Here is a 13,637-nt window from a genome sequence, read left to right on the forward strand (position 1 = left end):
CTACCCAGTGTGTTTACAACTCACATAAAATACAGAAAACAATCAAATATACAGAAACAAGCCTGGGAAATGCAACTCACCCAGAGAAAATATCATTAGTATCTAGCGGCAGCTGCACACTGTAAAACAATTGGAATCGTCTCAGCTAGAAAGCAAATGAAAAACAAGGGAAATGAGTATCTAGATGCCTCAATGGAAAACTTTTTTTTTTTTTTAATAGAAGGTAGTTTTAAATGGGCCGTCAGGGAAAGAGGATAAGTTGTGTAAGTGAGAAACAAGACAATCCATCAAGGACAGAATGCAAAGAAGAGAAAAAGGTAAAAGTTCTCATGGGAACAGGATATAAAGTTGATGACAATGGGCCTTCATAGAGGATGAACAGCAACATAACAATGTGTGCTATGTGTTATTTGCATAAACTCCAAAGAACTTGGCACCATCTACATCACAAACATAAACCAGGAAGTGGGGGGGGGGGGGGGGGGGGGAGCGTTTCAAGCAGCCAGACTAGGAGTGGGAGTTTTCAACTTTACTCAAGTCCCTAGGCCCTCCCTCTGCAATAATTCCAATAAGCTTCACTACTTTTTTCAAACTCAACCATTTTAAACAAGATTCAAACTCAACATCTACATAGTTTCCACTATAATAATAGTTCACACTTGTTGAGCACTAACTATGCACCAGGCATTGTTCTAAATTCTATCTGGATGGACTCGTTTATCACTTATTGCAACCTTAGAGATAAGGACTAGGATTATCTTCATTTTATAGATGAGGTGATTGAAACACAGAGAAGTTTTTTAAAGTACCCCAAATCACACAACTAATAAGTGGTAGATTTGGGATCTGAACCTAGATTAGTCAGGTTCCTACATCCTAAATAACTGGACTGGCCCCACCCAAACTTGAGTGCTCATCAGAATCATCCAAAAGGCTTTTAAAAACAGAGTGCTGAGTTCCACCCTCAGAATTTCTGACATTAGTAGTTCTGAAATGAAGCCAGAGCCTTTACATTTCTAACAAGTTTCCAAGTATATTAGTTAGCTAAGGCTGCCGTAACAAAGCGCTGAAACCATGCAACTCAGATTTGCAATTTGAACCCTTGTGAGGGGACTCCAACCGGGCCTAAACCCAGACTGGGACTTGAACCCATGGTTTTTTAAATTGAGATCTCACAGCTGGTCTCAGGACTTAATGAAGCTCACGTTCTTAATGCCTCCTCACTGAAAGAATGCAGTGCGAGACAAAGTGATAGGAAAGAAACAGATTTACTTAGAGAGAAACACAGATGGTGAATGCAGCCATGAAATTAAAAGATGCTTGCCCCTTGGAAGAAAAGCTATGACCAACCTAGACAGCATATTAAAAAACAGAGACATTACTTTGTCGACAAAGGTCCATATAGTCAAAGCTATGATTTTTTCCAATAGTCATGTATGGTTGCGAGAGCTGGACCATAAAGAAAACTGAGCACCGAAGAATCGATGCTTTTGAACTGTGGTGTGGGAGAAGACTCTTGAGAGTCCCTTACCCTTCAAAGAGATCAAATCAGTCAATCTTAAAGGAAATTGGTCCTGAATATTCATTGAAAGGACTGATGCTGAAGCTCCAATACTCTGGCCACCTGATGCAAAGAACTGACTCATTGGAAAAGAAGCTGATGCTGGGAAAGATTGAAGGCAGAAGGGGACAACAGAGGATGAGATGGTTGAATGGCATCACTGACTCAATGGACATGAGTTTGAGCAAGCTCCGGGAGTTGATGATGGACAGGAAAGCCTGGCATGCTGCAGTCCACAGGGTCGCAAAGAGTCAGACACCACTAAGCAACTGAACTGAACTGAAGAACTCAAAAATCTTGGCAATTCACAAAAGGACAAATATTTTATTATTCCATTTATATGAAATACCTAAAGCAGTTAAACCATGAAAACAGAAACTAACATGATAGTTTCCAGGGAACTGGGGAGGGGGGAAATGGTGAGTTGTTCTTTGATGAGTATACAGTTTCAGTTTTACAAGATGAAAAAGTTCTACAGATCTATTATATAACAATGTGAATACAGTTAGCACAGCTAAACAGTACCTTTGAAAAAGTTAAGAGCGTAAATTTTATATTATGTGATTTCTTAATCACAATTTGAAAAAAAATTTGTGAAAAAAATTGCATAGCAAATCAGAGTCATTTAGGCCCACACTTCAGAGGCCCTGAAGACATTACTTTGTTGTATAGAATATTTGCATTGTTCCTCTCACCTTAAATCCCATTAGCTGTTCCCTTGCCTGGAATGCTTCTTCCCCAGATATGTTCCTGGCCTTGTCTCTCACTATCTTTAAATTGTGAAATGTCACCTTCTCAATGAAGCGTACCCTGATCATATTTAATATTGCAACTCACCCCATGCTCCTGCCACTCAGCACTCCCCATTTCCCTTATCTTGCTCTACTTTTTTTTCTTTCTTATTATCACTGTCTAACATGTTGTAGAATTTACTCATTATAATTTTTTTTGTCTACCTCCACACCTCTAAAAGGTAAGATCTACAAGAGCTGGTATTTTTATCTTGCTTTGTTCCCTGATGTATCTCAAATGCCCAGACTAATGCCTTTCACATAGTTGGTACTTATTTGTTGAACAAATGGATGAGCATTAGCCATGAGCTAAGTGTCTTATATGCACTACATGTGTGTGTGTGCTAAATTGTTTCAGTCGTGTCCAACTCTTTTTGACCCTATAGACCATAGACTGCCAGGCTCCTCTGTCCATGGGATTTTTCAGGCAAGAACACTGTAGCAGATTGCCATATCTATCTCCAGAGGATCTTCCCAAACCAGGGATCCAACCTGAATCTCTTACATCTCCTGCGTTGGCAGGCAGGTTCTTTACCACTAGCACCATTTGGGAAGCCCCTTACCTGCACTAACATTATAAAATAAAATATGAAAAATGACTTTTGTGTTAGGATGGCAGATCCAGTCTTGCTTCTGGCCCTAGTCCTACAGAAACTAAAATCACACAGATGGGAGAACAGAAAGGGGGAGAATATCCCCAAAATTCAAGGAGCTGGAAAGCAGACAGACCAGTGCTAACCAATTTTGCAGATATGAAAAGCTGAATCCTAAGGCAGTAGTCAGGAAAGCTGAGAATCAACCTAATTTATACCATAGAAACCTCAGAATACTCAGGATAAGCAGCACCAACTACCTCTGCAAATAGAAGTGGGGAGGAGAACTTACAGGGAAAACTGTGGGAAACTACATGAAAAGTCTGATCCTTACATCCCTCCCTACTTCACTGTTTTGTCAAGAGTCCTCTTCTACCCTGACATGATGTATTCTCTGGAGAGGGTAAAAAAGTGGGTCCTTGAACTTTAGAACCTAGGTACTATACCAAGACTAGAATTCAGTGACCACATGCATGTAGAATGCTGAACATTCCTAGAACACTAGAAGACCTTTTATCTTCAGGTAGGAAATTAGAAGCACTTTACACTGAACAGTCTGACTAGCCAAAGGGAAAGTACTAAAGATAAAGACACCTACGGTTGCCCACCAAATGGCCCAACCCGTTTTATCACTGGGTAAAACCTGAAACTGGCAAACTCCAGTCCCACTCCAATAATTTTGCCTAGAAAATCCCATGGACGGAAGGGCCTGGTAGGCTGCAGTCCATGGGGTCGCTAGAGTCGGACACGACTGAGCGACTTCACTTTCACTTTCATGCATTGGAGAAGGAAATGGCAACCCACTCCAGTGTTCTTGCCTGGAGAATCCCAGGGACGGTGGAGCTTGGTGGGCTGCCGTCTATGGGGTTGCACCGAGTCGGACACAACTAACGTGATGCAGCAGCAGCAGCAGCTGCAGCAGCAGTCAAATGCTCAGAGCTTCTAATTAGCTTTTAGTGCCCACTTTTAACATGAGCTGACAATCAAAGAATCACCCATAAACAAATAAGTGAATGAATGAATGTTGAAACATCACAATATACAGGAATTATAAATATAAATTTATTTATGCCAACTTCAGTTCAGTTCAGTTCAGTCTCTGCTTTTCAATATGCTATCTAGGTTGGTCATAACCTTCCTTCCAAGGAGTAAGCATCTTTTAATTTCATGGCTACAGTCACCATCTGCAGTGATTTTGGAGCCCAAAAAAATAAAGTCTGACACTGTTTCCACTGTTTCCCCATCTGTTTCCCATGAAGTGATGGGACCAGATGCCATGATCTTCGTTTTCTGAATGTTGAGCTTTAAGCCAACTTTTTCACTCTCCACTTTCACTTTCACCAAGAGGCTTTTGAGTTCCTCTTCACTTTCTGCCATAAGGGTGGTGTCATCTGCATATCTGAGGTTATTGATATTTCTCCCAGCAATCTTGATTCCAGCTTGTGTTTCTTCCAGTCCAGTGTTTCTCATGATGTACTCAGCATATAAGTTAAATAAACAGGGTGACAATATACAGCCTTGACGTACTCCTTTTCCTATTTGGAACCAGTCTGTTGTTCCATGTCCAGTTCTAACTGTTGCTTCCTGACTTGCATACAAATTTCTCAAGAGGCAGATCAGGTGGTCTGGTATTCCCATCTCTTTCAGAATTTTCCACAGTTTACTGTGATCCACACAGTCAAAGGCTTTGGCATAGTCAATAAAGCAGAAATAGATGTTTTTCTGGAACTCTCTTGCTTTTTCGATGATCCAGCGGATGTTGGCAATTTGATCTCTGGTTCCTCTGCCTCTTCTAAAACCAGCTTGAACATCAGGAAGTTCACGGTTCACATATTGCTGAAGCCTGGCTTGGAGAATTTTGAGCATTACTTTACTAGCATGTGAGATGAGTGCAATTGTGCGGTAGTTTGAGCATTCTTTGGCATTGCCTTTCTTTGGGATTGGAATGAAAACTGACCTTTTGCAGTCCTGTGGCCACTGTTGAGTTTTCCAAATTTGCTGGCATATTGAGTGTAGCACTTTCACAGCATCATCTGCACAGCATAAATAAATAAGGATTCACCAGACAACTGACGTGGGTCTCTAACATGAAAGAGACCAAAAGCTAACAAAAAGCAACTTGTAAGACATGGGCTATTAGAGAGACTACTTTAAAACTCGCCCCCAAAATCACCTTATTAATATGCTCAGAAAGATATTGCATTCATGAAAAAAGATCAGTATTCTATTCTTTTAAACACAATTCAGAGAACAAAATGGTGTATGGGAAATGATAACATATGACAGCAGAAATGAGAAAATCTCACTTGAAAGATTAGAAGATAAAGCTGAAGAAATCTCCCCAAAGGCAGTTTAAAGAGGCAAGGAGATAGAGAACGGAGAGAAATGATAAGGAAATAAGATGACCAGTTTGGAAAGGCCAGTATTTGAATAATAAACATTGAAGCAAGAAAGCAGAGAGGAATTAAAGGGAGAGAATCATTGAAAAAATTTTTAAGAAAATGCCCCAGAATTAAGTGAGTTTCCAGGCTGAAATGCCTGCTGAGTGTCCAGCACAATGTTGAATTTAGACCCATAGGTTGGTACACATTGTGAAATTTCAGAGGGTTAGGAACAAAGAAAAGGACTAGTGGTAACTTACTTACCAGATATCCTGCAAACCTTTTTTACATGGGAAAAAAAAAATCACATACAAAGGATTAGGAATCACAATGATGCTTCAAACCTCTTAACAGCAATACCTATACTGGATCCACGGGCCTCATAGTCATTTTCCCGGTCTCTAAATGCATAGTTTGGAATGAACACATTTGGTAGTTGGCAAACCCCACATTGGTTCCTGGCAAGACAGGAACACACAAAGCAAGGCCAAGGTCAAACCCTGACAGATTTGATCAGTCAAGATATAACAACCACTTTTAGATTTAAACAGTTTGCTACTCACTTACACAGTAAAAAGAATAGCCAAAGGTGTCAGCCCACCTTGATCCTTGCCCTTCATACGAAAAAAGGACAACACAAACAAAAGGGACCAGATGACTGAAGTGTGACTTATGGGACACCCTGTTGCTGAGGAGGCTAGACACTGGCTATGTAATTTTACACTGTTTAGCTTCACTAGTGGGGAGTAGGGGTAGGGAGGATGGCAGAAAGCCTTCATCAGACAGCCTCCCAGAGGAGACAGGGAAGCCAGTGCGAGACGGTTTTCATCCCCTCTGTTACAGGAGGATCACAAGGTGTATCTCCAAGACTCAGATTAGCTGCACTTCAAGCCAGCCGTTGCCAACATGGCTTATATGGATGCCTACAAGGAGGTCAAGAGACAAGGCAGAACTGTTCCCTTACAGTTCTTCGGCCTGTGGGTTAAAGCCATCATATTGCAGAAAGCTAAAAGGAAAACTTTTAAATTTGCTTCCCCAGCCTCCAACTAGGATGATGAATCATAAACAGTATCACATGCTCAGGGGAGAATGGCAGAGATGAGTGCATCTCTTGAAGACCTGAGAGCTGACAGTCCCCATCATATTCCTGTTTTGGCTCCTGCAAAAACCAGAACAATTTGGGAGGTTGGCAGTTGACTACTGCAAATTCAACCAAGTCGAAGCTTTAGTTGCAGCTGTATCTTCATTAAAGCAGATTAACAAGACCTCAGGCACATGGTATCAGTGGCCACTGATCTGGCAAATTCTTCTCTTCCATCACCATCAGGACAGAGAGCCAGAAGCAAAAGTATTCCCCTAGGGCTATGTCCTAAATAAGAATAATCTATCAAGTTAAGGCATCAAAGTAAGGAAGAAGTGCATGTAGAGGCCTCACAGGCAATGGAAAGTTAAGATCCATACCCTAGTTAAGGGACAATATATGGGATTTTTGTTCAGATTTCTGAAGAGAAGTTCATATATTAGGACTATACCTAATTGAGGGAATAAAAGCTTTAAAAAAAAAATCCCAAAATGGAACAGTTTCATAGACTCACTTCTATGCTGAAATTCTCATGAGTATGATAGAATGTTTCATTGATCACAAAAATCCAGTGATGTTCCCTCACAAAAGAGTAAATTATCCTGCCCTGTTGAACTCATGAATAGCCATGTGACTTGTGTGGCCAATGAAATAAGAGTACAACATGAAATGTGTCACCTCCAGGCAGCCATTTTAAGAGCTAGGTTCTCTTTTCCCTGCCTCTGTGATCACGGAAGTGAGGTAATGTTACTGACACACAAGTCTGTATGTCTGACATACAGTGAGGCCAAACAATACCAAAATATTGGAGAAGGAGCAGAGAAACGTTTATTGCAATGCCATGCAATGAGATGGGTGGTTCATGCCGTAAAAACCCCAAATTCCCCAAAAGCTTTCAGTAAAGCCCTTTTCTAGGAAAGGTGAGGGAGGGGCGTGGGTAGTTGTTGCAAACGTCTTGGTGTCAGAACCTCTGTTCTTGAGGTGAGGTCATGGTCAGGTAATGATGTTCCTGTAAACCTCCACCAAGTAAATATTATTCCCTCTTCTGACAAGAACAGGCAAGGTCCCAAGGCATAACTTTCACCCTCCAAGATATAAGTCCCGGCTGAGAGGAGGCAGATTTCAGCTGACAGCTCCCTAAGGCCATGTTCCCAGACTTTGCCCAGCTGTTGTGGCTGAGGGAGCCGGGTGCCCGGGACCCAACTAACCCTCAGGGCTTCTAAGCCACCAAAATGGCAGGGGCCAGTTCCAGAAGACTGCGACCCAGGCAGACTGCCGCTGCCATTAAATCGCAGAGGTGGCAATGGGAGACAGATTCATCAACTCAAGGGCTGTGGGGCCTTGGCGAGTAATCTGGAGCCATGAAGGACACAACCCCCAGCCTGTTCCCTGTGCCTTGCCACCCCCCACCACCACCCAGCTCACCCATCAGCCTGAGGCCAGGTAAGCTGGAGGGCCCACAGAGAAGGCCAGGATTCACCTCTTACCTCACTCTGCCTGAGGACCACCACTCTGAGGACCATGGACTGAATGGTCCCAGTAACAGTTGCTCGTTGACAGTTAGTTGCTCGTTGACAGTTGCTTGAGGGAGGGGCACGCTACAGATTGACCAATGGCTAAGCAGGACCACTAACGGTCACTCATTGACAGTTGGTCGCCAACGGTCCTGTGGCAACCGCTGCCTAGTAAGCAGGGTTCGGGTTAACGGGCGGGTGCCCCAAGAGCCACGCTAAGGGCTGCCCATGGCCAGGCTCTCGTAGGAGATAGTCCCTGGGCTGCACAGCTGGGGTTTGTCAAGTGGAATAAAATCGAAGATTTGCTCTTACCCAGACACTCCAAAGTTAAAACTAGTGGCAGAAACTGAGCTCTCCTGAAGTAAAGAGATAAGGTGACCACTCCTGAAGTCAAGGAAAACTTCCCTGTCTGCACCTGCATAGGGAGGCTCCTTGGGGGTCAACAAGTCAGGGGGTACCACCCCATAATAAGTATGGCCATGCACCCACTTGCAAGACCTCTGCTATGGAATCCATCTTAGCAAAAAGATGTGCACACAGGTTGGGAAGTGTCCTAGAACAGATCAGGTGTAAAGAATAAACAAGGTAATTGGCCAAATGTAAACCAAGTCCCAGAAGGACTATCCTGTATGATTTAAATCACCTCTTTACTATACTCCTCCTCGTTATGGGGGATGCCCATACCCTTTGTCTCTGAGTGTGTATTTCTGCCTTGTTTCAGTCTTAAATAAAATGGTTTCTCTGTGTGCTGTCCCATTTAATGTGTTGTGTCTCTAATAATAAACTTTGTACCTGTTTTTACAAGTTTTGCCTCCCTGAAACATTCTTGTTTTCAATGAGGGTAAGAGCCAGGGAAACTTTGCTTTTGGCTTCTAGCCCCTGGTGGTCTAGCAGCTAGGATTCCTGGTTTTCATTCAGGTTGTGCATGCATGTGTGCTAAGTCGTGTTTCAGTCGTGTCCGACTCTTTGTGACCCTATGGACTACAGCCCGCCAGACTCCTCTGTCCATGCGATCCTCCAGGTGAGAATACTGGAGGGGGTTGCCATGCCCTCCTCCAGGGGATCTTCCTGAAGTAGAAATCAAACCCACGTCTCTTACTCTTTGCTGCATTGGCAGGCGGGTTATCACTGGCACCACCTGGGAAGCCCTTCATCCAAGCTACCCAGATGCAATTCCTAGGCTGGAAATGATCTTTCTTCAGGACTGCTCACTGCCGTCTCTCCGAGATCAGAAGCATGTGTCAAGATGGAACATCTATCATCCTAGATGCCTGAGTAACTATATGAGCACAGCCCCTTTGCTAACCTGCTGCTGCTGCTGCTAAGTCACTTCAGTCGTGTCCGACTCTGTGCGACCCCATAGACGGCAGCCCACTAGGCTCCTCTGTCCCTGGGATTCTCCAGGCAAGAATACAGACCTAATATGAATAAGAAATAGGTGGTGGTGGTGGTGGTGGTGGTGGTGGTTGAAGTTGCTGAGATTTGGGCATTAGTTTGTTACTAACTAACACAGCATATCCAAATAGTCCAGACCAGATAGGAGGAGGCACTCCCCTGGAGTCTGCTTATCTGTGCAAAGCCCAAATCTTCTTGACCTCTACAATGGTTATTTGGAGTTGCCTTTCCAGGGTCCATTTCCCTGTCCCTTAGTTTCTGACAGTGGTTTCCACATGGTTCCAGTAAGCTAACTCTGTTCCCAACTCCAGGGGAAATGCAACCTAGGCTAAACCAATCAGAATATTCTATTTGCCTGACTGTATGGATTGGTCAGTAGTGGACTTGTGTCCTTAACTGGCCCAGTCAAAGTGAATCTTAGGGTTCTCGCTGGAAATGCACGTACTTACCACTACTACGACAAGTTTCACATTTCTTTACCATTAGTTATATGCTATCTTACTAAGTGGATTATGTATTATTGAAAACCAGGATCGTAATTTATCTCTTTATTGCCAGAACCTGGCAATTGTTGGCACAAATTAGTGCCTATAAATAATCATTGATCAATTAAAAGGGGAATAAAATTTATTCCTTTTCTTCAAATTTCACTTCTCAAATTTCAGGGCCATCTATCCATCTATAGAGCCACATTCAGCTATTTGCGTCTCTGTCCTTTCCTTCCCTCCATCCTGATCTAAGAATAAATGATATGCCCAATGTTGGTCTTTCAAAAAAATTACAGGTAAAATTTTCTTTCTTATTTCCCTGGGATGTGTATGGCATTTGCATGAATACTGGGCTCCCTTCCACTGTACAGCATCGGCACCAAAATCTCCACAGTGACTGAAGTAACTGCCTCTTTATGACGGTACCACATCAGCCATGTGCTACTGGAGAAGTCTCAGTTCCAGGACCAAATCATGGGTCCTTATTAAATGGGTCCTAACAATGCCCAGAAATAATACCAAATACCAAATAACCTGAAGAATTATAAATATTTTAACCTTTTCTATTCTCCTCAAATCACCAATCTCCCTTTTCTACCTCCCCTGGAACCTCCAAACTCATCATTCATAACTTAGCCTCCTCTTCTAGAGAAAACAGAAGTCATCACATGGGAGATCTCTCATTGCCCTAAAATCAAACATCTACCACTATCCTAGCATCCTCACCTCCAGCTGAGAGAGAGGAATTGTTCCTCTTCCCCTTGTCCCACCTCCTATCTCTCCCTTATTTAAAAAAAAAACAAAAAAAAAAACCTTATACCATCACTCAATCCTTTTCTGTCTTGTATATCAATCTAGTTTTTCGTGAATCTTTCCCATTAGTTTTTAAATGCACTGAGATATTCTCTTTAAAAAAAGCTTCACTTATTCCTTATTAACTACCACCTGTATTTTTTCCTTCCGCTCCCATCTTATCTTCTCATTGTCTCCAAAAGACAGGAAAGGCAGTGAGGTACAGTGGTTAAGAACATGGATCCTGGCACCACACTACCTGCTTTGAAATACATCATTTAATGACCCTGAGACCATGGGCAGATTACTTCACTTCTCTCTGCCTGAATTTCCCCATAGACAAAAAGATTATAACACTGACACTAGTGCTTAGCACAGAGTAAGCACTATATAAAGGTTGGCTGTAATCACTTTTATTTTTATTTCTTTACTTTCACTCACTTCTCAGCCCATCCTTACCCCATCACTTCACGTGTTTACTAAGAACACCAATGATTTCTATGTTGCTAAATCCAACAACTATTTTTCAGTTATCATCTTACTTGAAGCACAGGCAGCAATTGACAATGTTAACACTGTCTTCTTGGAACATCCTCTTCACTAGTCCAGGGGCATCAATTACCACCTACTCGGCAGTGTCTTCTTCATCTTTATCTGCCCATCTTTATCTAGACCCCACAAAGCTAGAGGTTTCCTGGACATTCTCCCCTTAAATGTCTCAAAGGCATTTTATATGCACTTCGTCCAAAACTGATCCAAGATCTTTCTCTCCCTAACCCCCTACCTTGAATATTCTTTTGTCTCTTCACCTGGCTAACTCCTACTCCTTCCTTAGACTTCAGCTGAAGTATGAGTTTCTCAGAGAAGCCTGAGGTGAATGCCTTCAAAGAAAATTTTAGCACTTGGTACCTCTATTTCACACCTGCAATGAGATGGTAAGTTACACGAGGGTTGGGACCATGTGTCCACTCACTATCCTATCCCAGGACATGAATGCAGTAACCTCCACAACCCGTTCAGTCGTGCTAGGGCCTAACGGCACTCTTGAAAAGTATAAACTGTGCCACTTTGCTCCAGGTTAAGATTACTAGAATAATTAAAACATGGCAGGGTGCAAAGAAGTCTAGCAGAGGAAATAGTATTTTACCAAGCTTCTATATTAGTTTCAATTGCAATAAGAGGTTCGTGGATGAGAAAAAAAAAAAAAAGCTGAAATTGGGAAGATTCATTCATTAGACAACCAACACATACATTGCCTTTAACAATGCAACCAGACCAATTGTGTGGCAATCAGTGCAATTGTGTGGAAGGTTTTGCCATTGGGTTTACACTTCACAGGTCTTACCTTTCCCTGCTGGCTCGGAGGGTAAAGCGTCTGCCTACAGTGGGGGAGACCAAGGTTCGATCCCTGGGTCAGGAAGATCCTCTGGAGAAGGAAATGGCAACCCACTCCAGTACTCTTGCCTGGAAAATCCCATGGACGGTGGAGCATGGTAGGCTACAGTCCACAGGGTCGCAAAGAGTTGGACACGACTGAGCGACTTCACTTCACTTACACCTCACATATGACTTGGACACCAGTATTCATTCCTACCTCAACAAGCCATCTACCTATAACCCAGCACTCCTGTGTCCCACTAGGAAGTGGGAAGTCTGCCGTAAGTCCAGGCAGCTACACTGCCGCTGGGGAGTACTGACGGAGAAGTTCAAGGGAGGAAAAGTCCTGAGCGTGTGTGGATGTTTTACCAAACAGTTTGCTCTCAAAGCGAGGAGGAGTAAATACGGCTGAAAAGAGAACACAGTAGACTTCGCAGGTGGGATATAGTTGAAAAACGAATGCGTGGGAGATCGTGCCAACTGGCATGCCCGGGACCCGTCCCCTCCGAGTCGATCTCGCGAAACTGTAACTAATTCCCGGGGATTCCCTCTAACTCCAGGCAAAGTCCCGTAAGGGCGGGGCAAGAAAAGGAGACGCCGGCGCGCGGCCTTCAGCCTCCGGGATCTCGAGAGAACTGAGGTTATCGCGATCTTTCCGGAGCCTACACTCCACGCGGAGTCCGAGCTCGTGTGCTGTGACCGGAGTGCAGGGAGGGCGGAGACTGTGCGGGAGGGAGAAGCCCCTTTGGCCTGCCCTACGGAAGCCTGCGAGGGAGGGTGGTGATCGCTGCCCAGTCTAGTTGTCCAGATGCCCAGCGCCAACGCCAGCCGCAGGAGTCAGGAGAAGCCGCGGGAGATCATGGACGCGGCGGAAGTGGGTTTCCTCCTTCTCCGGGCCTGAACAGACCCTTGGGCCGGATCGCGCTGGGGGGAGGGGGAGAGCGGGGGGTAGGGTGAGCGGGGGCCCTGGCCTCTGGATCCCTGGCGGCACTTTGCCTGTAGGCCACGGGCCTGGGGTCCGGGCGCCCGGAGCCTTCAACCGGGCCTCCAGGGCCCTTGCCCGAGCACCTTAGCCCGACCCACCCCGGATCGCATTTCTTCCTGGGGCGCCTGGAGGCATGGCTTACAAGAAGCGCGTCTCTGAGCTGGAAGGCGGGGGAGGGGGGCGCGGAGGGCGTGAAGTACCCACTGCCCCGGAAGTAGGAGCGGCCGGGTCAACCTTAAACCTCGCTGGGTTAGGCACGTATTTCACGTACTCCATCTCTTTCCCCGGAAATCTTTAATGTCCACTGATAATCGATTTTTGCTCAGCACTCGTGTACCTAATGTTTTTCAAGTAATGACAGTACTTCGTAAAGCGATCTGCCACTATAATGACCGTTTTCCATGTGACAGCTTTAGAGAAAGCTGTCATTTTTATTTCCTTTCTTTTAAGTAATCCAAGTGAGGTAGGTGGGGAAGTTTGTAGGGAATGCGTTTGAGATGAAGTGACCGCAAATCATCTATGTAATTCATAATACCCTGTAGTCCATCAGTGCTTTTCAGAAATGAATGTTTGAAACCGTTCTACAAGTGATGTGTGCTCTTAGTGAAATTGAGATTTCTACCTAGCTGCTAATTTTTCTATTGAGGAGACATGAATTTGTGATAATCTGCATAAGGAA

The 13,637-nt window shown here is 44.0% G+C and overlaps 1 protein-coding gene across 1 annotated transcript in view; it reads left to right on the plus strand.

Annotated features, from left to right (window-relative positions):
* The first annotated feature begins 12,540 nt into the window (after window positions 1-12,540).
* The window catches only part of DARS (aspartyl-tRNA synthetase), a 67,193-nt gene continuing 66,096 nt past the window's right edge, over window positions 12,541-13,637 (plus strand). The window contains exon 1 of the mRNA XM_027561772.1: window positions 12,541-12,847. Coding sequence (XP_027417573.1) covers window positions 12,782-12,847 — 66 coding nt within the window. The 5' untranslated portion in view covers window positions 12,541-12,781. The remainder of the gene's footprint in view (window positions 12,848-13,637) is intronic.

This window comes from Bos indicus x Bos taurus, chromosome 2 (assembly GCF_003369695.1).
Source record: "Bos indicus x Bos taurus breed Angus x Brahman F1 hybrid chromosome 2, Bos_hybrid_MaternalHap_v2.0, whole genome shotgun sequence".
Classification (NCBI taxonomy): Eukaryota; Metazoa; Chordata; class Mammalia; order Artiodactyla; family Bovidae; genus Bos; species Bos indicus x Bos taurus.